Below are 26,478 nucleotides of genomic sequence, written 5' to 3' on the forward strand. Positions count from 1 at the left end.
CGTACGACATGCTGGGCTAACGACGCAGGGCCGGTGGGGGTCACGGGACGGTCTGGAAGCACGGGGTCACATTCACTGTCCATCGTTAACACTTGAGCAAACACACGTTTACATGAACGCAAACACGCAGTTTATTATCATTGGGATTATTGCCATTTCTGGGAGAAAAAAACACTACGCCTGCACTACGACACAGATGTGCACGATCACACACATATGTATCTGATCTGGAGGCGCATTTGTGTTTCCATTAGTTGGGCAGGACCCATATTTGGACAAGTGCTGGAAGCGGATAGTTATCCGAGCCCATCCCGGGTGACCGCGAGGAGGATCCAGAGGAAAATAAAACAAGTGCTCTGTGAAAAGCACTGTTGTCATCTTCAGCGTTTCATGCACATCTGGATCGGCTCTGCATCCTGTCAGAGCGCAGCTGGTCGTCCGTGTATCGGATCTCAGCTGCGTGCGCGTGCGTGCACCTCCGACGGCCCCTTTCTGATAGTACGACCCGTTCGACGTTGACGGGGTCAATTGAAACTCTTGTGCAAACATTCGCATGTGTGTTTAAAGGTTCTGCTGTCTTTGCTCTGCGAGTCTCAAGCTGCTTTGGTAGATAGTGGAAAATCTCATGCTTGTGTCCTTTGTTTCTCATGATCTTTTCACCTCCTACCTTGCATCTGTCATTCACACGCATCTAAAGGGGAACATGCCATGGACGATATGTTAGCGTTGCTTAATGCAGTTACTTAATCAACATGAACAATACTTCTACAGCATTTATTAATTTTGGTAAATGTTAATTTTGACTTTTTTAATTTTAGGGTTTGCAGTCAGTAAGATTTGTTTTTTTTAAAGAAATGTATACTTTTATTCAGCAAGAATGTTTTACTACAATGGTGTTTTAATGCCACCTAAAAAAACAAAGTATACATGAATAAAGTTGAAATGTTTTGAGAATAAGGTCAAAATAATGTCAGAATAAAGTTAGAATTACGCGAATGAATTTGTAGCAATTACGAGATTAAAGTTACAATATTTTGAGAGTATAGTCTAGCCTATTGCGCATGCAAATGAAGTCGAAATTACGAGAATGACGTAGATATATTTAGACGATAAAGTTGAAATATTTTGCAAATAAAGTTCCTATATAAAGTTCAAATAAAAGCAAAATATTTTGAGAATAAAGTCGAAATTATGAGAATAAAGTTTAAATATATAGACAACAGATTGAAATATTCTAACAATAAAGTCAAAATTATGATAATAAACTCTAAATGTTTAGAGAATAAAGTCAAAATTATGATAATATCTAAATGTTTAAGAAATAAAGTCAAAATTACGAGAATAAAATTTAAATGTTTCAAGAATAAAGTCAAAATTACACAAATAAAGTTGAAGTATTTCGAGAATTAAGTCAAAATGTTTTGAGAATAAAGTCAAAATATTTTGCAAGTAAAGTAAAAATTACGAGAATAAAGTCAAAATATTTAAACAATAAAGTTATAAACAATAGTCAAAATTATGAGAATAAAGTCAAAATGTTTAAAGTATCAAGTCAAAATTACAATAATTAAGACGAAATGTTTTGAGAATAAAGTTGAAATATTTTGCAATTAAAGTTGAAATTACGAGAATAAAGGCAAAATATTTTGAGAATAAAGTCGAAATTACGAGAATAAAGTCGAAATATTTAGACAATAAAGTTGAAATTACAAGAATAAAGTCAAAATATTTTGAGAATAAAGTCGAAATTACATTCTCGAATAACTTCGATTTATTTTTGCCATTTTTGCTTTTATTGTAATAAAGTCAAAATTATGAGAATAAAGTCGAAGTATTTTGAGAATCAAGTCGAAATGTTTCGAGAATAAAGTGAAAATATTTTGCAAGTAAAGTTGAAATTACGAGAATAAAGTCAAAATATTTAGACAATAAATTTATAAACAACATTCAAAATTACAATAATTAAGTCTAAATGTTTTGAGAATAAAGTTGAAATTACGAGAATAAAGGCAAAACATTTTGAGAATAAAGTCGAAATTACATTCTCGAATCACTTCGATTTATTTTTGCCATTTTTGCTTTTATTGTAATAAAGTCAAAATTATGAGAATGAAGTCGAAGTGTTTGGAGAATAAAGTCAAAATTACAAGAATAAAGTGTTTCGAGAATGAAGTCAAAATGTTTCAATAATAAAGGTGAAATATATTAAGAATAAAGTCAAAATTACAAGAATAAAATAAAAATATTTAGACAATAAAGTCAAAATTATGTGAATAAAGACAAAATTTACAGGTAAAAAGTTTTGATTAATAAAGCCCAGTTTTCATACAGTTACTTCAAAACAATTTTAAAATCCTGCGCTATTTGAAAACTGATACTTTTGAACGCTGTCGTCACATATACAGCTTCATATACATGAATTGTCTAATTCAGTAGGTTTGCTCTGTAGCTCTCCCGATACGGGCAACGTAATAAAAAAATTATTTTTGCGCCACTCTCTAGACATTTTACTTTGAAACTGCCTCGAAACGTACAGTAAAGTCCGGAACACACCAAGCCGACGATTGGCTTTATGTACTTTATGTTGAAACAGCATCGGGCTTGTCGGGGCCGTCTGGGAAAGAGAGCGCTCTGATTGGCTGTTCAGAGCGTGTGGAGGACTTGAACGTGAAGTGACGTAACAAGCAAAGGAAGGAGTCAAGAGGGAACCGGCTCGGTGTCATCATTTCGCAATTCACACAATTCTATATACAATACTGCCATCTGCAGGTGCGCAACGGTATATCTCCTCAACCATGCGCGGAAAGCACCTTCTAGTTTGTAGTCGGGTGTCGTCAGTTCGGTGTGTTCGAGCTCAGTTTAATTGCCCAGACGCCCACAGACGCAGCTTTCGTCGGCTCTAGTTGGTTGGCGTCGGGTTGGTGTGTCCCGGGCTTAAGGTACATAATTATGGTTTTGCAGAAATGCATATAGAGGCATGTATTTTCATGGCCCTGGGTTGAAAAATACTCATTTTGCCTGTTGTTAGTTTCACTTAAGCTATGTTTATGTGTGTGTGGATGAAACATGACACGAGGGACGAGGATGTTTGCCCGAGACAGGAATAATCTAATCAATTGCGTAAAGGTAGAATAAGCCAATAAGTCGGTCCACATGGAATCAGCATCCTCCACAGGAGCAGAACTCATGTCTTTCATGAAAATCTGCGAATCCCCTAAGTGTTAAACTTCAGCATGTAATATGTCTCACTATTTTGTGTTACAGATGTGATATCTCAAATAACGCAGCTGGTTAAGGAAAGGAGTTACTACACATTTCTGAAGGCGAAAGCATTTTTCTCTCCAGTGAATTCTAATTAAACATTTTCCTTTTCTGAGCAACAAATTAATTTTCATTAAGTATTTCATAATAGTAAGTTTTACCAGTGCTCAGCTGCTTTTTGAGAGCTCTCAAAAGCGTGAACACTTTTGATTCACGTCGAAGCTGAGGATAGTCTCTAGTGAAATGTTCATGACTGTATGCATTCTTCTGATATTTTTGTCATTGAATATTTTTCTCCAGGTGTAGCAGAGCTGCAATTCCACAGGCAGTTAATGTCTATTAGTGTCATTATTATTTGTGAGGAGGCGATTTTCTCTCTGACTGCTCCTGCGGTTCATGGACTCACACTTGTTGTTGCAACAGCAGCTTTCAACAGCTTAATCTCATGAGATACCATGAGCGCTTTCCGCTGTTAAACCATTATGTCACATTGTGGATGGCCTTTAAATATAATTTAGTTAGTCTTTCTCTGTCTCACCTTCGCCTTAAGCACAACTTTGATGTAAAGGAAAGAGACAAGTGGCAACAAGAGCGCTGAAGTTTCTAACACAACTCAAGGCAAGTGTTTTAACGCTCTGAGCATCTATCCAGCACTTTTCATTTACTGATGTACTGTATCCATTTCAAACATTCAACACTATCCTACTGTAAAGCAGATGTGTAAACACATACACATTCGTAGTTTCCAGATGAGAGTTACTAGTTACGAGGAGTTTCTTGTTCATTACAGAACAACATAAAATCTAAATATTTAAAAAATAATTATATAAAGTTCTGCAAAATAGTATTTTTTCAAATACATTAACATTAACATTAACAATACATTAATAAAACATTAACATCTAAAATCAATCACAAGGAATGGAAATTAATTTAGGCATCACAATATGAAATACAGAAATTAAATATTGATATTAATTTTTAGATTTTCTAAAGGTTACATTTAACAGTATTATTAAATAGTGTTTTTAAAAATTAACTTTGATGACAACAAATGTCATTCAAGTGTAAGCATCAAAAATCCAATATTAACTGAAATATATCCAAATAGATTTTAATCAATACTGATTAGTTTAAAAAAAATCCAAATTTCATCCTTCAAAACAACAGCATGGGATTTAACGAAAAAGTAGCGTGCACTAAATAAATTGTAGATCAGCCCTGGGCACGTAGGGACTCTGCCGCTGATATACAAAGTTAATATGGAGCATGTTGTCTTGCTGATGTAGTTGCCGTCATCTTTGTTCTGACTGGGCCTGTCAGAGAGACTCAGCTGCAGTGTTGGGCCCGCTGGCAATTACTGTTATTAGAGCTGTCACAATCACTTCAGATTCATCCTCTCGCAACCTCACTAAACAGATACGCGCGTATGTGCGTGCGCCTGTGTGACAGTATTTTATTTCTGGATTTTCTTCTTGCATTTTGCATACATATTAAAGTGATTGTTAATGCATAACCATAATAGTAGTTTAAACACATTGTCTTTATGTAAATATCCCTGTTATATTCAGTGCTCGGAGTTACCAGTGGATTTATGTCTAAGTTTAATGGGTCATATTATAAGCACACTACTAGTCAAAAGTTTTTGAACAGTAAGATTTTTTTTATGTCTTTTCTGCTCACCAAGTCTGCATTTATTTGATCCAAAGTACACCAAAAACAGTATATATTTTAAAATATTTTACTATTTAAAATAGCTGTCGCGGTGCACCTTTGCCCGCGGGCGCGGCCGCCTGGTGGGGCCCTCCGCGTCTCCCTTCCAGGGCATGTGAATTTTCTTCCGCCCTCATCGGCTGGGCCTTTTCTGCGCCCCCCGACACGCTGCCCCACCCTGCATGCCATGGCAACACTGCAAGTGTACCAGGCGCAGGCACTTAAAGGCCTGCACGAGAGTGGTCCTGACCAGGGGGTATTTGAAGAACTCCGTGCCGCCACTGACTTCGCCCTTCGGGCCACTAAGGTCGCGGCGCGTCCCCTTGGTCAGGTGATGTCCACCTGCGTGGTCCAGGAACGCCACCTATGGCTGACTCTGGCCAGATGGCAGAGGCCGACAAAGTTCGCTTTCTCGACTCTCCCATCCCCCAGAGCGGCCTATTCGGCGATACCGTGAAGGGTTTTTGCTCAGCGGCGTCGAACGTATCGCCGGCCCTCAAAAGCCTGCGATCCTCCGCCCATCAGCATACCCCGTCGAGATGCCAGAGCAGTACGCCTCCCCGTCATTCGGGCTGGGCGTCTCCTCTGGCGCTCCAACGGTCCAGAGGCAGACGGAGGCCATCCAACATATCCTGCCCCGCCGCGAAGTTACCATTCCGCCGCCTGGGCCCCCGCCTCCGCCTGCCCGTCGCCGAGGGCGTCCCCCTGCAGCTCCGTCCCCTGCTGAGCCACACGATCCAGGCTCGCAGCCGACGTCGAGCTGCCCGTGGGAGAGGGACGCCGCTCGCCTCTCAGGGTCCTGCGAGGGAAGACCCTCGCAGGCGAGCTTCGAAGCGTCCCTGATGCGAGCACCCCGGAGGTGGAGAGAGCTACTCTGTCGGCACTCCCGCTGGAAGCGGGACTTAGCCGGTCATTTGAAATCTCAGAAAGACCCGACTTTCTCACCTCTGGGGCCCCGGCCCCGAGTTTCCTTCCTGAGCAGCACTTCCACTCCTCGGAACCAGACTCGGGACCGGATGTCGCCAGCGCGGGAACCAGGGAAGTAGGTAAGCACTGCTTAGTGCAGTTAGACACTTCTCCAGGACGTTTAACCTTCTGGGTTTTGTCTCCTTCCCTGTCTTTCCCCAGGCTGCCCCACCACGGTCACGTCGGTCAACGTTCCCTTGATACCACTACACTGGTTGATACGGACGGTACGGCCCGGCTCCAGGCGTCCGCCCAGACTCACAGGTACCCCTTACATTCTTTATTCGGAAACAGGCATGCCTCTGTTCTGCCTGCGGAGGTCACGTTCCTACTGGGGAAGGACGCGATCCAGCCTGTCTCTCCAGCCGGGACGAGGTCGGGGTTTGATAAGAGTCCCGACTTCACGTGTCCAGTTAGAGTGGTGGGTTAACATCCGCCCTGGATGGAGCTCTGTTCCGATCCCTTCTTAGGCTGTCGGCACACATGCTCACGACGACGCACATACAAGTATGTTTCCGTCTCCAGGGCTGGGTCGCAGCCATCTGCCTGAAGGGCACCCGCTGTCGCGTCTCGATCTTTCCCCGGCACACACCCCTTCTGCGGTCTGCCCCGGAGATCGAGCGCTCAGCGTGAGGTGCTTCCATTTGGCTAGTCCCCCTCCTTCCTGCCTTCTTTAGGCCATGGGAGCTCCCCTGTCCCCTCTTCGGCAGACAGGAATTCGCATCTTCAACCGTCTCTTCGACTGGTGCTTTACCAGCCCACTCGTGAGTTCTGTTGTGCGAATACAGGGACCTGGTGCTTCGGCACCCCCGCCATCTGGTCCTTCAGGCCAACCGAGGGAATCCCTTTCCTCGGTCGGGAGCCCGACTCGGTCCACAAGACGGCCCGCCTTGCTACCAAGAGCGCGCAGTCAGTGCTGTAGTCCCTGAGCTAATCAGGCACAATACAGCGGTCCTCTCAAAATCAGAGGCTCCTGGGGCACATGACAGCTCTAGCCGCTTGCCGCTAAACTGTTTCATGTGAGACCGCTGCAGCACGATCGAGTCCCATGATGGGCATGGCATCTCGGCTCTCTCCGGACTGGCGTTTTCCCGCAGTATTGCCGACAAGTCAGCCCGTGGCTTACCACGGGTTGGGTTGCCATGTACAACAGAGGCTTACAGCTCCTCCCATCTGCTCCCATGGAGTCCAACGTAGCAGATTTTGCTACTTGCCATTCATTTGAAGCAGGGAAACTCAACCGTGCAGCCGGCCGGTTCCCACGGCAGTCCACCCACCTGCAGAATGGCGACTCCACCCCGTGACGCAGCTAATTGGAGTTATATCGGCAGGCCCAGCCACATCCGCTCGCCCTCCCGATTCCTCCCATTGCCAGAGTAACACTGGCACATAGCTGACCTCCGGGGCCCAAGTACTCCCTTCCCCAGTGAGCCTCCTTGCGCAGATTCTGTGCGAGTCCAGGGAGGACGAGGAGTAAGTCTGTAGGTTGCGCTACAAGGATGGCCCACCCGGACTTAGGTCTTAGTAACCATCCCCTTGCGGCAGTCCCTCCCTGTAAGGGCACGGGTTGACACCGTAGATCTCTCCGGCCTTTCACAGGCCGTGATACAAACTATCACTCGGTACTGAGCTCCCTTGACAAAGGCAGGCTTACGCACGGAGATGAGGTCTATTTGCTGGCATTCCTCTCGCTGAGAGGCACAGAGATACACGATTGCAGTAGTGCTTCCTTTCCTGCAGGAGAGTTGGAGCGCAGGCTGTCCCCTCGACTCTCGGAATATATGCCGCCGCTTAGCCGCATATCACATGCAGTAGATGAAGCAAAGTAGGTAAGCACCCACTGGTCGTGAGGTCCCTCAGAGGTGCCCAGACCGCACCTCATACCCTCTTGGGACCCCCCCCCGTCGCCCTTCAGGGCCGCGGGGCGCTCCATTTGAGCCACTGGCCTCAGTCGAGCTAGAATTCCTGTCATTTAGACAGCGCTCCTGATTGCCCTGGCTTCCATCAAGAGGGTTGGAGACCTACAAACTTTCTCTGTAGGGAAGCTTCCCCGTCGCCTTCTCAGGCCGCGGGGCGCTCCTTTGGAGCCTCAGGCCTCAGTCGAGCAAGAAAAATGCTCCTGACTGCCCTGGCTTCCATTAAACAAACTAAGGTTCCCCAGAGGTGCTCAGTGGGCCTCAGTCAAGTCCTGTCATGAAGACGGCGCTCCTGACTGCCCTGGCTCCTATTAAGAGGGTTGGAGACCTACAAGCTTTCCTTGCCAGCAAAGTGTGTCAAGAAATTCGGGCCCGGTGACTCTCACGTTACTACCTGAGACCCCGGCCCGGCTATTGTGCCCAAGGTTCCCCACCACGCTTTTCCGCAATCAGGTGGTGAACCTGCAAGCTCTGCCCTGGAGGAGGCAGACCCAGCCTTGCGAGGTTGTGTCTATGTGAAAATGAAATCACTCGGCACTCCAGGCACACCGAGCAGCTTATCTGCTTGGGGTTCAGCAGAAAGGGAATGCTGTCCCCAAACTGAGGTGGCTCATTGGGTGGTAGATGCCATCTCCCTCTCTTATCTATATCAGGGAGAGCCATGCCCCTTAGGTGTTCATGCCCACTCCATTAAGAGTGCTGCTTCTTCCTATGCGTTGGCTCATGGCGCCTCACTAGCAGAGCTGTAGAGCTGCGGGCTGGGCGACACCTAATACCTTCGCTAGGTTCTACAACCTCTGCGCAGAGGCCGTATCCTCCCGTGTCTTAACACAAGACTTCAGGCGAGCGGGAGGACGGCTGGTGTCGGCTTGCTGCGCCATTCCCACGTGGATCCGTGCGCTATCTGCCAGAATGTTCCCTCCAGTGAACCCTGGGTCCTCCATGCCCCGCAGTGAGGGCTAGATGCTGAGTAGTCCTTGGCTGTGATCCTGCCTGGGTCTCCTTCGCCCCGCAGGTTGTGGCTATACTTTCCAATATTTTCCAGCGGAGGAGACCGCTGTTTCCCTCGTGTATCCGTAAGAAGCTTTATGGATATATTGAATTATTCTCATTTCCACATGCACAAATTCCATGTGCTCCGCCCCCCCAACCCATGCTTCAGTACAACTGGCATCCCTGCAGGCCCCCCTTAAAAAAAGGGGCCTCGGGGCGTTGGGAAGGTTACGTTCAATGACCGCCTGCGGACACGTCTGGGAAGACCTGCCGGCACGTGGCGTTGTGCGTAACGCGGCGTCAGGGTCGTGGCCTTTTCCATGGGTCTAAGTTCCCAATGTAACGTCGAAGTGATTCGACTGAAGGGGTAACGTCTAGGTTACGAAGGTAACCCTCGTTCCCCGAAGGAGGGAACGGAGACGTTACATTCCCCTGCCACGCCCCTGGCGTCGCGCTGACGCTGGGCTCTCCCGGCTCTTCAGCAAAAGCCTGACTGAGTGGTGCGCGCAGCCATCTTATATACCCGTATGTACGGGGGCGTGGCCGGCGCGCACGTCCACTCGCCAATTTTCAATTGGCCTTTTTAATAAGGCTCAGAGGTGATCGGTCTCTCAAGCGAGATCCCAATGTAACGTCTCCGTTCCCTCCTTCGGGGAACGAGGGTTACCTTCGTAACCTAGACGTTTTCAGTGTCACATGATTCTTCAGAAATCATTCTAATATGCTGTTTTGCTGTTCAAGAAACGTTTATTATCAATATTTAAAACACTACTTTTTTTTCAGGATTCTTTGATGAATAGAAAGATCCAAAGATCAGTATTTATCTGAAATAAAAAGCTTTTGTAACATTGTAGACTATACCATTCAAAGGCTTGGAGTTAGTATAATTATAGTAAAATCAGTAAAATTATAGAAATTAATATTTTTATTTAGCAAGGATGCTTCAAAATGCTTTTAATTAATCAAAAGTTCTATTTTAGATAAATGCTGTTCTTCTAAACGTTCTATTCATCACAGAAACCTGAAAGAATTCTACTCAGCTGTTTTCAACATAATAGTAAAAATAATAAATGTTTTTGAGCAGCAAATCAGAACATTAGAATGATTTCTGAAGGACCATGTGGCTGGAGTAATGATGCTAAAATTCAGTTTTGAAATCACAGGAATAAATTACATTTTAAAATATATTCAAATAGAAAACAGTAATTTTGAAAAGTAAAAATATTTCAAAATTGTACTGTTTTTGCTGTATTTTGGATCAAATAAATGCAGGTTTGGTGAGCAAAAGAGAAAAAATTAAAAATCTTACTGTTCAAATACTTTTGACTGGTAGTGTAGGTACAAAGGTCAAAAGTAAAATAAAACATACTACAGGGTGAATTCTGATAAACTGGGACACTTAAAAGTGTTAAAGTAATTGTACATTTTTGGTGTAATTAAATTTAAATATATCACATAAACTAGCTCTCTTTTTAATATTCGCAGCATTGCATCTACAGGTTCCCATGCAGTATACTGATCAATAGCAATTACTGAAATGGAAAATACTTTGACATATTGCTTTCATCCCAACTTCCAAATACTGATGTGAAAACACAACTGAGAACAGAAATGTTGACCTATATGTTTGTCTGGCAGAAAACCTGATGAAACATCTCTAACAAAGCATGTGAACCTTTTTTCCTTTGTTCTTTAAAATCCTCTAACAAGATGCTTTGATGTAACTTCGCTTTTACACAACCACCAAATCGTCTGGATTTGAGGGCAAAGCCCTCTGTCGTTTTCTAAATCTATCCCGAGAGAGAGTCAGACTGGTGTTTGGTATTCTCTCTGAGTCTGCTGCTTGCTGGAGTTTTTCCTAAGATTTGAAATGTATATATTGTACAAACAAGAAAATGAAATCAGATGTGTCTGTCCTGCAGCAATTTTTCAGTGGTTCTAGTCATCAACATGGTTGACCCAAATCATTGCATCATCAAAACATGAGCCTGCTCTGAACCATGCAATGTTACTCCACTGTGACCATGTTTACATGCACATTAAATAGCTAAATTTGTTCATAGTGTTGTTATGTTAATGTTAAAGGGATAGCTCAGACAAAAAATGAAAATTACACCATGATTTACTCACCTTCAAGACATCTTAGGTGTATATGAATTTCTTCTTTCAGACGAATACAATCAGAGTTATTTTAAAAATGCCTTGACTCTTTCAAGATTTATAATAGCAGTGAATGGCTGTTGAGATTTTGAAGTTCAATAAAGTACATCCATCCATCATAAAAAGCACTCCACACAATTCCAGGGGGTTAATAAAGGCCTTCTAAAGCAAATCAATGAGTTTATTTTAGGGAAAATGTCAATATTTAAAACTTTATAAACTGTAATCTCATGCATTTGTATATGACTGTTAGTGGAAGCTACAGATTAAGGTTTCTAAAGTGTTAAATATGGACATTTTTCTTACACAAACACATTGTTTTGCTTCAGAAGGCCTTTGTTAACCCTCTGGCACCACGTGGAGTACTTTTTATGATGGATGGATGCACTTTATTGGACTTCAAAATCTCAACACCCATTTACTGGCATTATAAAGCTTGGAAGAGGCAGGACATTTTTTTTTAACATAACTCCAATTGTATTTGTCTGAAAAAAGAAAGTCATATACACCTAGGATGGCTAAATATCTAAATATCTAAATTATCTTAAAAGTTATTTTTTAAGGTTTCTTATCAGAACTGATCTAATTTCAGATTGAATGGTACATTTTCAATTATACAGCATTCATTGTAAGAAAAAAGGTACAAAAGTTGTCACTGGGGCAGTACCTTCTCAAAAGGTAAACTTTTGTACCTTTTAGGTACTAATATGTAACTTTAAGGTACCAATATGGATCCTTTACACTACCAGTCAAAAGTTTTTAAACAGAATATCAGAATGTGTTCATTTTGTTGTTATTTTAACATTAAAGGGACAGTTCAGCCAAAAAAAATTAAAATTACACCATGATTTACTCACCTTCAAGCTATCCTAGGTGTATATGAATTTCTTCTTTCAGACGAATATAATCGGAAAGTTAAATTAAAAAATGCCTTGACTCTTTCAAGATTTATAATGGCAGTGAATGGCTGTTGAGATTTGAAGTTCAATAAAGTACATCTATCCATCATAAAAAGTACTCCATACAACTCCAGAGGGTTAATAAAGGCCTTCTGAAGCAAATCAATGTGTCTTTTAGAAAAAATGTCCATATTTAAAACATTATAAACTGTAATCTCGTAAAGTAGTATATGACAGTTAGTGGAAGCTACAGATTAAGGTTTCTAAAGTTTTAAATATGGACATTTTTCTTACACAAACACATTGTTTTGCTTCAGAAGGCCTTTTATTAACCCTCTGGCACTTTATTGGACTTCAAAATCACAACAACCATTCACTGCCATTATAAAGCTTGGAAGAGGCAGGACATTTTTTTATATAACTCCAATTATATATATATATTGGCATTTTTGCCTTTATTTTGATAGGACAGATCAGACATGACAGGAAGCAAAGTGGAAGAGAGATGGGGGGCGGGATCGGGAAAGGTCCTCAAGTCGGGATTTGAATACGGGACGCCTGGAGCGTAACGGCCCTGTATGTCAGCGCGCTGCCCACAAGGCTATCGGCGCCGACGTAACTCCAATTATATTTTGTCTGAAAAAAGAAAGTCATATACACCTAGGATGGCTAAAATATGTAAAAAGTTATTTTTTAAGGTTTCTGATCAGAACTGATCTGATTTCAGATTGAATGGTACATTTTCAAATATACAGCATTCATTGTAAGAAAAAAAGGTACAAAAGTTGTCACTGGGGCAGTACCTTTTTAAATGGTAAACTTTTGTACCTTTAAGGTACCAATATGGATCTTTTACACTACCAATAAAAAGTTTTTGAACAGAATATCAGAATTTGTTCATATTGTTGTTATGTTAAAGGGATAGTTCAGCCAAAAAAATGAAAATTACACTATGATTTACTCACCTTCAAGCCATTTTAGGTGTATATGATTTTTTTTTTTTTTCAGACAAATACAGTCAGAGTTACAGTATATTTAAAAATGCTTTGACTCTTTCAAGATTTATAATGGCAGTGAATGGCTGTTAAGATTTTAAAGTTCAATAAAGTGCTTCGATCCATCATAAAATCGTGGAATGTTTTATACGACAGTTAGTGGAAGCTACAGATTAAGGTTTCTAAAGTTTTAAATATGGACATTTTCCTTACACAAACACATATTTTTGCTTAAAAAGGCCTTTATTAACCCTCCGGCACCATGTGGGGTACTTTTTATGATGGATGGATGCACTTTATTAGACTTCAAAATCTCAACACCCATTCACTGCCATTATAAAGCTTGGAAGAGGCAGGACATTTTTTAATATAACTCCAGTTGTATTCATCTGAAAGATGAAAGTCATACACACTTAGAATTGCTTAAGGGTGAATAAATCATGGGTTAATTTTTATTTTTGGGTGAACTATTTCTTTATTTCTTCTTTAATATTAGTCTGGATTCTTTGTCATCTAAACACAAAAGTAATATTTAATGCTACAAGATGTTTGTGAAAAAGTTATGAAAGAAATATTTTTGAGCTTTTTACAAAAATTAAGCTAAATTGCATTATTTTTGCATTAACAAACAGAATGAGAAAAGGTTTGATTTCCTGCCCATCTGCAATTGGTTTAGATAACTCACACCATTGGTTGAGCCAACGTTGCTACAGTATGTTAGACAAAACAAAGCACTGTTATGATGAGTCACAGTGTTGCATTTTTATGGAAATCAAACTGCAAATGGTTTACTTATAGCTGTCGCTTCACATTAAGCTGGAATGCGAGGATGTTTTAACATTTTGTTTCAGCGTTAAAATGACACATTTCAGCCTTTAAAGAAAGGAACATAAATCAATATACAGACAGCTGAAAGCTCTGCGAGAGCCTTATGACCTACATTTTACAATTCATTGCATTTTTGTGTGCTGTTGTCAGAGACATGAATGAGAATTAATGAGTTGACTAAATTACTGTGAACTACTGTGATGTAAATCACTGTACTACTAACACTGATTTGAAATAAGTCACAAAAGCAAGCAAATAGCTGGAAAGAACATACATGCCCTGCTTCATGCATGCTGATTATGTTTGTTTGATGTTTGTTTGTAAGGCTGATCAAATGTATACATGAATATTCCAAATCCACCTTTTCGGAATAAAGCTAGTCATTTATACTTTTATTTGGTGGAATTTCATGGGTAAAATCCAATCATAGGATTTCAGTTCAGATTGTCTTGTGAGTTTGAAAGATTTCCCATTGAGATTTTGCACTGGTTTGGACAACGTGGACAAACAAATTCACAATTTTGTCTAATAGAAAGGTGCTTGGTTTAAAAATGACTTCACACATTGGCAAACTTTTGGCAATGGACAGTTTTGACCCACAAAATTGTCTTAATTCGAACTCAACTATAAGGGATAGGTCACCCAAAAATGAAAATGAACTCATCAATTACTCACCCTCATGTTGTTCTAATGTTGTATGACTTTCTGTCATGTCATGTTTTATTAATCTTGATTCCTTGCCACTTGTGTGCTTTTTCTGCGTGAGTCGGAGTGTTCTGCACCAATAGAGTCTCATGAGTGTGCAACCATGCACAGAAACTGACGGCCAAGGTTAGGATTTCTGTTAAATAATACATCAAATTTCAGTTTGTTTTCACCAAACCCTATTATACACTCCCAAAACACTCTGAGTATAAAATATGTGTCACATGGGACCATTCTGTGATACTTGTGTGTGCTTTTTCTTTAACTTGATGCTGGTCGCTATTCACCGCTCTTATATGGTCAAGTGCGAGTGGGACATTTCGTTTAAATTTTTCCTCATGTGGACTAAAATAGAAAGAAGGCAATATGGTAATATGGCATTAAAACATCACAGATTGAGTTCATGATGACTTTAAGGGTTAGTTCACCCAAAAATGAAAATCAGCCTATTATTTACTCACCCTCCAGACATTCTAGATGTATATGACTTCCTTCTTTCAGACGAATTCAATCGGAGTTATATTAAAAATTGTTTATGTAAAAATGTTCTGGCTCTCTCAAAGCTTTATTATGGAAATGGGTGAGTGTTTCTCTTCATCAGTCCAAAACAAGTGCAATAAAGCGCATGCATCCATATTAAAAAACTCACACGGCTCCAGGGGGTTAATAAAGGTTTCCTGTAGCGAATCAATGCATTTTTGCAAGAAAAATATCCATTTAAAACCTGGAATCAATGCGCCGGGTCTAGCAACGTTTCTTTACTTTAGTCTCGTCTCGGCCTATATTGAAATTCTCCGCCATTTTACTTTACAAATCCTCGTTTTGTACTTCTGATTTGTGACCATTGTTTTGTTTTGTCCATTGCGCTTTTGCGTTCGTCACTTCTGAGCGTCATACGTCATCCGCTCGAAACAGCTTCTGTGAATGACAGTTTAAGCAAGCTAGAATAAAGTGATTATTACGTTTTAAATATGGATATTTTTCTTACAAAAACACATCGATTCACTAAAGGAGACCTTTATTCACCCCTCGGAGCCATGTGAGGCACTTTTTATTATGGATGGATGAACTTTATTGGACTTGTTTTGGACTGATGAAGAGAAACACTTGCCCACTGCCATGATAAAGCTTTGGAGAGCAAGAACAGTTTTTAATATAACTCTGATTGGATTTGTCTGAAAGAAGAAAGTCCTATACACCTAGGATGCCTGGAGGGTGAGTGAATAATAGACTAATTTTCATTTTTGTGTCAACTATCCATTTAAAGGCTGAACCAGAATATTTACCTTAATCAGACAATGGCGTGTATGTAAACATGGTCACTGTGGTGAAATATATTAGTGAGTATGTTGAGGAACAAGCTCATGTCTCATTACACTCCCCCAGCCGAGTCGTGATATTAGTTCCCAGAGCTTTCCACCAAGGGGTCGGCGCTCCTTCAGAGCGGCATTATTGCCTCGGTGAGGATTACAAAAGAGCAGGACAATGGATTTATGGACATTGATTTCACTAGTGCTGGGCTACGGCACGGGCAGCTCAGAGACAGTGCGCGAGGGGAAAGAGGTGTAAACAAAGGCCTAGCGGAGGGCCCCACAGTTGGACATATTTCCTGCGTTGAGCGTTGAAGGCACATCACCTTGACTACCAGGCTGTCACTCGCCGCCCTGCGGGGCCGCAGAAGGTACAGCCGCGGCCTGATGCGAGACAACCTGCCTGGACCGCAGGAAAAACAAGTGTCTTAGCTGTATCTTACCCTCAGACAGACTGACACGTACACGAATATACACACCACCTCTACTCCGGTCCCTCCTGGCGGTCTCTGGCCGGCTTTCTTCGAGTGTTATTGACAGCGTAGCTGTGGGTGGGTTGCTGCACTGTGACAATCAGCCTCAGAAGATCAATTATTAGCACTTGTCACAACCAAGGAAACCCAAGTAAATCAGCCAAGCGAAACCAAAGGGCCGAACAGAGAAAAAAAGGAAGTGACCTCATGACACCTGAGCACCGACATCCTAAATGATAAATCATATTGCGTGTGTTTGGCGATACGCAACCCGTTTCCACCCTTCCTCGCTTCACGCCGAAAAGGGCAACAATGGATCCTTAATGAAAATCAGCAGGCAGAACGCGGGAACACAGACTCCGACGCTGATTGCCATCAATTTCCCATTTGCAGTCACGAGGAGAAAAAACGAGCAGTGTTTGCATATCTGATTATTGCATAAATCAGATCTTGATTTTTCATTTGGAAATCCTTCAGGAAAACGAGAAAAACAGCAAAACAAGCCAAACGCAGACAAACAAAAGCGGTGGTGTAGGCGAAGTGTAACGAGTCCCTTCAACTTAATGTGCTCTGGGTTTCTATCAATTAAGCTGTTTGCCCTCAGCTTCAAAGCTTCAAAGCTTTTTAATCCAAAGTTTTCATGGTTTCCTGTCATATAATTTAGCTTTTAAAGCTCCTGTATTTCTGCTCCACTTGCTGCGCCAAAGAGAACTGCAAAAATGTAATATTTTCTCAAGAAAATCTGAGTTGTATTTGGTCTTTCCAGTTGCTATGCGGTTGCTGGGGTGTTAGCGTCTCACACTGGACCTACTAATGTTTCCAAACAGGTTTCACAAACACTTCTCGTCTGCCATTGGTCTGACAAAACAGATAGCCACGCCCTAAACTCACTCCATTGGTTGAGCTGCTGTTGCTGTCCGCTTCTGGTCTACATTCTTAAACAAACAAAGCAATGTTTTGAAAGTGCCTCACAGGGTTTTTATTTTTTGAACACACAAATGTCTAACTTATAGTTGTCTCTGTATATTAAGCTGAGTTAAAAGCATATTAACAGAATAAATTTACATCAGCTTTAAGCGCTGCTGAGTTATGACTCACTTCAGCAGTGATCTAGTTTTGATTTGTTGCTCATGCCATTGTTGCCGCTCTCTGCTAGCTGTGAAGCTTTTGTCACCGCCTGTCTTGAGACTGTATGAATTTTACGAGGTCTCTTTTATAGAGCTGTGTCTCACAGGATGACATATACATGGCATCCTGACTTCTGCTTTGGTAGCACACTGCGGATCAAAGAGGCAGCTTCTCCGTTTTTTTTTACTTTCACATCCTCTCTGTTGTAGTCTGTGTTTTTATTAGATTTGCAGTTGCACTTTAGTGTTATCAAGGTATCAAACCCCACAGCGAAAGTGGGAGCTGAGACAAGTTCCAACATCATTCTTGAACCTCATCATACCAAAACACACATATATCATATTTCTGGTGAACTCTGTTAAAACATGTACGTTGTAGCCAAAGGGTCAAGGTTTATGTCCAACTATACACTATGGACTATCTACCATTTATTGAAGTCATCTTTCTTTGTGCAAAGACCTCCTTTATTTGTAGCAGTCAATATCTTGTATAGCAGCAGTGCGTCTAAAACCTTTCTTTCTCTCATTCTCTCTATGCAGGAGGAACAAAACCGAGGTAAACCCAACTGGGAGCATCTGAATGAAGACCTCCATGTGCTTATCACGGTGGAGGATGCCCAGAACCGGGCTGAGATCAAGCTTAAGCGTGCAGTCGAGGAGGTTAACAAGCTACTCGTGCCTGCGGTAAGTGCCACTGCTTTCCTGCTTACACACGTCCTTTCTAGTTGCACTCTATAGCATATAGCATATCATGCTTATTTAGGCTCTCTGATGTTAAATGTTAAAATGACAGGAAGTGGGCTTTTGAAGTTATATGCCATGGGCTTTGTTGAGGTTTGAAACCATTTTCACACAATAAATTGGCCCCTCCAAACATCAGTACAGGTTCTGTTCACAGGCTGTGTGAGTGTCTCACTGCAATGTTTAAATACTGACATAATTTGCAGTTTTTAATGCACTATATCATATTCAACTCTCTAGGTGCAAATATAACATAATGATCAGCGCTTGGCCTTTAAAACCAATTATCACTGATTGCTTTGTGGCAATTTACTAGACATCAAAACAAAAATGTTCCAGACAGCTGCTGTTTCAATTCACATAATTCATATTGTAACAGGACATTTTATTATTACATCATGCAACAAGTATCCAGATTTCTGCTTCCATCAGACAAGCTGTTTTAGTGACTTAGCATTATATAACACAGTAATGTTTGTTGTTTTTTGTTATTATAAAGTAATACCTATGATTTATACCTATGACATTGACTTTTGTTTAGTATTACATCTGCAGGTTTTGATTGCACAAGTTGCACAAGTTTTTGTTTTTTATTAACATAAAGATGCAATATCTGCCATAGTAAAAGAATGACTGGATTTTGTTAGATAATGTGTTTTTATAACAGTTATAGTATTAGTAACATTTATTTATTAGTAATGTTCTTATATTAGAAACAATCCCAGCACATTACAACATGTGTATTTATGATTGCATGTGGCCTTAAAACATTTTCCTCTTTCATTTCCTTTCCTTTTGGTGTCACTTGATGAGTGGGAAGTGAAACATTCTCCAAACGCTCTCCTGACAAATGGGAAGTGCTGTGCAGGGCCGGTGTGGTTGAGTAATCAGTCATTTGAAACATTCCCTAAGCTAACCGTTGCATCATTGTCATTTAACTCTATATGAAATGGTTGGAAGAACAGGGTCAAGTCAGCCTGTATGGTGGAAAATTAAAGCTTTTTAAATGCTACGAATGCTGTCAGTCAGCCACTTGGAGTATGCATGAATAGACACTACTGTAGCTCTGTTTAGCTAAGCCACGTTTTGAGTTATCATGGATGTACTTAGGGTTAGGGGTAGGATGCTATCTTAGAAAGTATCTCCATAGTCTCGCGTAGCCAGACCTTCAGACTGACGGCTGAAGGTCTGGAATTTATGGCAGCTTTCATTGGCCAAGGCCCGCCCATAAGACCGTTTGATCGACATGTCAAACAACCAATGACAGTTTGTTTCATTCAGTGTCACGTTTCGGTGCATGGAAATGCCCCCACAACAACAGACTGGTGTGCAACAAGTAAGTCATTGAAATAGCCAGCATTGAAAGATAACGAAGAAGAGGGAGAACAAGCAGTAAGTCAGTAATTTGTTCGCGAACGTCGCAAATGTGTATAACAACAATGGCATCTGCATAAGCACCTTTTAGCAAAACGCCGAGTAAATCAGTCTGTGCTTTGTTTCCCGGCGGACCGAAAATAAACGCGACACTCGCGTCTCCCGGAATTCCGGTCAAATTCAACTAATCAGATGACGACTTCGACATTCCTGAAGTGTTAAGTGTACCATATGCATCAGACGTTCAGCCAACGTTGAGGCTGAGACTAGTATCTCCATAAATAAAAATACTGTGAAGGCAGTTGAGCACTATAGAGTTTTATTTAATGTACCTGACATGGATAGATAATACACAGCAAATAATGAGCTATGGCAACATTCTGTTGTTTTCTAACACTGGTGTCTTAGGGTTTATGAGGTGAAGTCATTTGATGAGGAAGTAAGTGCATTGAGCTCACAGTCTTTAGTTTATACGGTATGAACTGTTGTAGACAGATTCCAAAGCTCTGAGAGTCTGCTAATGACTATTGCATGACCAGTGGGTCCTCCCTCAATTATTTCGTTAGCCGCGGGGCATTCATGAAGTGCTGAGGATTCAGATGCTTACAGATGCTGCTTACTTCATCTGTGTTGCAGTGGTGCACAATCTACCATAGCTTCTGATAAAATACTGTAGTTATGAGTGGGATACTTCCCCACAAACCATGGGACTGGACCTTGCATGAAAGTTTACAACAGGGGTGAAGACTGGTGCTAGACATAGGCCAGTCTAGCCTATTGTTTTTCTTTATTTTGCCCTGCTCTCCTGTCAGCTTTCAAGCATATGTATGATTGTTTCTTGCTCTTGTGCTTCCTGTGTACATGCATGAATGCCACATTACAAATGCTTGTGGTATAAATGCTGCCTATGATGTGGCTTCCTTGTAGTGTTACGACTGTGGGGTCTATAATTATACTGTTGTATTTTGGTCAGAACTGTGGTGTAGTGTAATTGTTCTCATCTCTGATCCTAAAGTACCCATAACAGTACTCATCTTGGATGTCCCTGTTGCTGGTTAGGTATGTTTTCAAAGCATGGCAGCTGATCCTGAGCTGGTTATGGGCTGGTCTATGCTGGTCCTAAGCAGCTAGCTTCTGCTCAGGACCAGCTCATAACCAAATCAGGACCAGCTTAAACCAGCTCATATGCTGTTTTTTAAGCAGGGGTCTGTTTTATCTGCAGCCATTTTATGTCTTGTTGTCTTTATTAACAAGTTAATAAGTAGATTCAGGTGAGTTTGGTTAGGGAAACATACTTCAGGACCAAGGTTGCTTACCACTGGTGTATTGGGGTAGTATATGTGCTAATGACATACAACAGGGATGGCCAACTTTGGTCCTGGAGAACCACAATCCTGAAGAGATTTGCTCCAACCTTGATAAAACCCCATTTTACACATTTTGTGGTATAAATGCTACTTATGATGTGGCTTCCTTGCAGTGTTACGACTGTGGGCCTATAATTGTACTCTTGTATTTTGGTCAGAACTGTGGTGTAGTGTAAGGGTTCTCAACACTTGTCCTTGAGTCACTCTTAAAAATAAAGGTGCTTTAAAAGTTTCTTCATAGCGATGCCATCGAAGAACCATTTTTGGTTCCACAAAGAACCATTTAGTCAAAGGTTCTTTAAATAACCATCTCTTTCTTACCTTTTTATAATCTGAAGAACCTTCTTTTGCCACAAAGAACCTTTTGAGAAACAGAAAGGTTCTTCAGATGTTAAAGGTTCTTTATGGAACCTTTATTTTTAAGAGTGTACAGTACTCATTTTGAACATCTCTCTTATCTCTTTTTCATGTCTTGATGTCTTTATTAATGAGCTGGTAGGCAGATACAATAGAGACAATACAGATGGCCAACTTCGGTTTGCTTGGAGTTTTGGTCCAACCTTGATAAAAAAACACCTGCCTGTGGCTTTCTAGTAACCCTTAGACCTTGATTAGCTTGTTCAAATGTGATTAATTTGGGTTGGAGCGAAACTTTGCAGGAGAGTGGCTCTCCAGAACTGAAATTGGCCACCATTAACATACAAGAACTACTGAATCACAGCCTTGGTCAGGGGTCTCCAACTACCTTCCTGCAGACTTTAATTTCAACCCTGATCCAACACACCCGGCTGTAGTTTTCAAGTAACCATGAACACCTGGATTAGCTGGTTCAGGTGTGTTTGATTGAGGTTGGAGCTGAACTCTGCAGGATGGTAGCTCTCCAGGAGCAAGGTTGGTGATCCTTACCCTGGATCATGTTTTGATCCCATTCCCCTTCCTGCTTCATCAACTGTTTTGTCTCTCTTAAAGTATTGGTTCACCCCCATGTCATCCAAGATGTTCATGTCTTTCTTTCTGCAGTCATAAAGAAATTAGGGTTTTTAAGGAAAACATTCCAGGATTTTTCTCCATATAGTGGACTTCAATGGGGATAAGTGGGTTTAAGGTCCAAATTACAGTTTCAATGCAGCTTCAAAGGGCTCTACACGATCCCAGTCGAGGAAAAAGGGTCTTATCTAGCAAAATGATCAGTCATTTTCTGAAAACAATAAAAATGTATATACTTTTTAACCACAAATGCGCTTGCACTAGCTCTGTGATGCACGTCTACAACTTCACACATTACGTTTGACTTTCTTTGTATGTTCGCTTTATTTACACTGGGTCTGTACTTCCGCCTACATCACGCAAGACCTTTACTATGTAATTTGTGAGGTCAAGCTAGTGCAATACAATCATTTGTGGTTAAAAAGTAAAAAGTAAAGTACATTTTTATTGTTTTTAGAAAATGACCATTCGTTTTAATAGATAAATAGAAGACCCTTATTCCTTGGCAGGGGTCATGTAGAGCCCTTTGAAGCTGCAATTTGGACCTTCAACCTGTTGGCTCCCATTGAAGTCCAATACATGGAGAAAAATCATGGAATGTTTTCCTCAAAAACCTCAATTTCATGAACATCTTGGATGACATGGGCGTGAGTAAATGTTTATACTGGAAGTGAACAAATTCTTTACCTACAGACAAAAAAAAATCTCATAAAGGCAAAACTTTAGTCACCAAAAGTACTAGATTGGAGTTTTTATTTTAAGCCATTTATGTTTTCGTATTTTTATGTCAGCCATATTGGTCTTAAAACGTGACCACTGACAGTGCGAAGATTGAAGATTTTCGTGTCATGTTACAGAAAGACCATTACATGATGTGGCCACCGGAGGAAAGATGATATGTTATTGCTTCAGTAGGCTGTCATGGCAACTGCCAACACCTTCAATAAGCTCAGTGAGAACAGTCACACCTCCCCAATCAGTGGACCTACACTTTGGGTCTCAGAGTGGACACAGACTACAGCTACTACTGCGACAACAGCATAACATTTAACCTGATCCTTCATCTAAGAGCAATTCCCTCGTCTGGCAGCTAACTCCCAGACGGCCCACAGAGAGGCCGCCCCTTCCTTATCAATCCCAGCCCCGCTGCTGCAGTGTATGATGTCTGACAGTACCCTCCCACATCCCAAGGTAAAATCCATTAACACTTCTGTGTTTGCCTACAGGGACTTTTCTCTGTCAAATAGATGGAGGGAGGGATTTTTTTTCCCTTTCTGTTTGCGCTAAGATAACAGCCACTAGTGGACTGCTCCAACTTCTGTAAAGATCTTTATAATCCCTGCTGAAATTTGCATACTGATTGATCGCATCTTGTGGCATTTGAGCTGAAAGCTTTGCTTCTCCACATGTGGGTGGAGCTAGCAGCGCACCATTGGTGTTTGTGGAAAATGTCTCTTTTTTGACTAAATATATATGTAACGCAGGTATCAGGGGGTCACTTGCTGGATTGGCACCCTACCTTCTAGGGAAAGCTAGCAGCCACTTTATAGCAGCACACCAGGAGACGTCAGCTTGACGTCATCTATTTTAAATAATCATCATTATCTACATCACCACCGTTGCTCTCATCATCATAATCAGCAGCACTGGCAGTAGTGGCAGCAGTTGGTGTAGTGCACAAAGGAAGCCAGTGACCAGCAGGATACTGCTAACACAGTCAAAAGCAATTATCATCAATGGCTTTGTGACAAATATATAAAAGGCTTCGCTTCACTATTGCATCTGATTGTGCTGACTGAGGCAAGGTCTCACCAGACTCCCCTGAGCTCCTCTGTCTCTCATAAGCAGGAAGGAAAGCTCGTTTACGTATTACCAGTGGCAACATGCTGATATCTTCCATATAATGAAGGGGAATGGTGACTAGGGGCTGGCGAGCTCCAAAAAAACCCCATAAAAGAACCATAAGTGTAATCCATATATAGTAACTTGCAGTGAAGTGAATAACTGCATTACTAATGGCGTTATCAAACTAAATACTGTTTCCCCTGTTACAACACCGTTACCGTTACTGACAATAAAATGCTAGTGTGAAGACACACGACACGCCGTCGCTTTGTCTCACAAAGAAAGATACAGAGCGAGAGTGTCTTATATACCATGCAGAATTGAAGCGCTACATGTAAACGATATTCTTTATTGTATTTTCCTGTCAAAATAACGGCGTTCCTTCGGAATTCTTCAGCTTTTAAGAACTGCCGGTTTCTCCAGTAGTAGGCGGACCTAATGTGCAAACGGCAATCTCATTGGCTGGCGCTCACCTATTATCGTCCCTAGTTTTGATTTTTAGCAAATCAGTTCGAGCAAACGCAGACAACATGATTAATATTAATGACCCCAGCAGCTCATTAATCCTTAGTGCATTTTATATTGTTATTAGTAGTAGAATTCTTAGTAATTTTGTTATCTTATCAGTATTATTTCAATTTTTTTCCCATTTTTTTATAGAAACACTAAATGACAAACAATATCTTAAGTACCACCACCAGTCCTATGTTCAGTCAACATGACAAATTTGCATTCATACATGGTTATTTTAATTACTAAATTTCTAATTACTAAAGTTTAATGCTAAATTATCAAAATATCATATTATAATGCTTGACTGACTGATGCTAAGTGTACTTTCAGATATTAAAAAACTGTGCCATTAGGCTATATATTTTTTTAAATATTTAATATTAAACTGGTGAGTACACTAAAAAAATTACTAGCCAATGGCAATTCTATTGCCAAGGTGTCTGTAGAGGGTTGATAATATTTACAATATTGTTTTTGAATTTGATAGGTGTCTCATTGTCCCACAGCAACATTAAAATAGTGTAGATTAGTGTAACATTTTTTATAATAATAATTTATTCTATTTAGTGTCCATTTCATTCATTTAACATATTTAATATTGGGGACATCCTATTTATTTGACTTATTTGAACATTTTTTAAAAACGTAACACAATAGTTACTTTCCCTGGTAATTAGTTACTTTTATAATGATGTAACTCAGTTACTATTTGCGAGAAACAGCTAGTAACTATAACTAATTACTTTTTTAAAGAAGCATGCCCAACACTGGTAACTTGTACATATTATTCAATTATTCAACATTATTCAAAGTCATACAAATAGCTTTATGTGAGGAAAAGTCCAATTGTATGAATGTTTGAATATCCTATATGTTAATGTGAAAAGATGGCAGAACTTTAGAGACTTAAAAGGACTTGAAATATAGCGTAGAAGATGATGGAATGGATGGCATTGTGTTGGTTTTTGGTCTTTTTTTATTTTTGAAGCATGACGGCCTTTGGTCACCATTGACTTTCATTGTATTGAAATTGACAGCATCAACTAGAACTTTAGAGACTTGAGAGGACTTAAAATATAGCATAGAAAATGAAGGCATAAATGGTGTTGTGGTGGTTTTTGGCCTTTTTTATTTTTGGAGCTTGACGGCCTTTGGTCACCATCTTTCATTGTATTGAAATTGACGGCATCAACATTCTGCTAAACTTCCATTTTTGTGTGCTTTTTGTAGAATGATGCATCAGAGCTGTGAAACAGTGGACTGTGCTCTGGACGTCTCAAAGCTGTTGGCTCATGGGGACCCTACGTAATTTGAGTCTGACTTGATTTGACTTGATCATAGATTTAGTTGTTTGAAGTGATAGATTCACACTTTGCATGTTGTGGTAGCCTAGGAGTGCAGGATATGAGCTCATAGCTGAAGAATTGAGCATTTGTTCTCAAGGTCTTGGGGAGTGACTAGGGATGCACCAAAATGAAAATTCTTGGCCGAAGCCGAATAAAATTAAACACTGGGCCGAAGGCCGATTACCAAACACGGTTTTTCGTGGTTTCCCCCATGTATATTGCCCATTTTTTTCACCATTGCATAAATAAAAGTCATAAATATTGCCTTTTCGCAATTTTGGTTGCCGAACATTTGGTGCATCTCTAGGAGTGACACTAAAATAGCTGTTGGTTATCATTGCATACTTGAACAGAGAATTAAACATCATCTTGCTTGATATGGACCTGTCTGTCTATTTGGTCAGCTGCAGCCAGGTTCTGGTTAATTTAATATCCAGGAAGGAAGTCCTGTGTCTGCATGAGAGGGGGAAATCTTTAATGCTAGCACATGCAAGTTACATGATGTTTCTAAAAACATTTTTGCATGTTCGTACTCACACTAAAGCTCTTAACTTCCTACATGTCACAGATGATTCATATTATTGGAAAAACAGGCGTCGCGTGTCACTTAACTGTGAATATTTCCAGCTATGTTAAGCTGAACTATGACACACAACTTTAGAACCAAATTACATGCACACCCTGGAGAAAGCTAATTTCAGAAAGGCCTTTATTTAGAACGTAAGCCGGTAGGCAGCATCTAAACCTGTGGTGAGGTGAAGTGCTCACCGCTATCTGTTAGCTCTCAACATTCTCTAACTCTGTTTCCCCACCCTGTGTTAGCAGTAGCTAGGCCTAAATGGTCATTGCTGAAGGGACTACTTTAATTAAAGTCCTGTCTGTCAGCCGCCCCTCCGTGGCTCCCAGCCTGGAGCCATGACAGATAGAGGCAGCTCTAATTGTCAGGGCTGAAGATAAAG

The 26,478-nt window shown here is 40.9% G+C and overlaps 1 protein-coding gene across 1 annotated transcript in view; it reads left to right on the forward strand.

Annotated features, from left to right (window-relative positions):
* Nucleotides 1–26,478, forward strand: part of LOC141325949 (KH domain-containing RNA-binding protein QKI-like) — a 66,204-nt gene that overhangs the window by 2,267 nt on the left and 37,459 nt on the right. Inside the window, exon 2 of the mRNA XM_073834668.1 lies at nt 17,822–18,030. Within this exon, the coding sequence (XP_073690769.1) occupies nt 17,822–18,030 (209 nt within the window). The remainder of the gene's footprint in view (nt 1–17,821; nt 18,031–26,478) is intronic.

The sequence above is a fragment of the Garra rufa genome, chromosome 2 (genome assembly GCF_049309525.1).
Source record: "Garra rufa chromosome 2, GarRuf1.0, whole genome shotgun sequence".
Taxonomy (NCBI): Eukaryota; Metazoa; Chordata; class Actinopteri; order Cypriniformes; family Cyprinidae; genus Garra; species Garra rufa.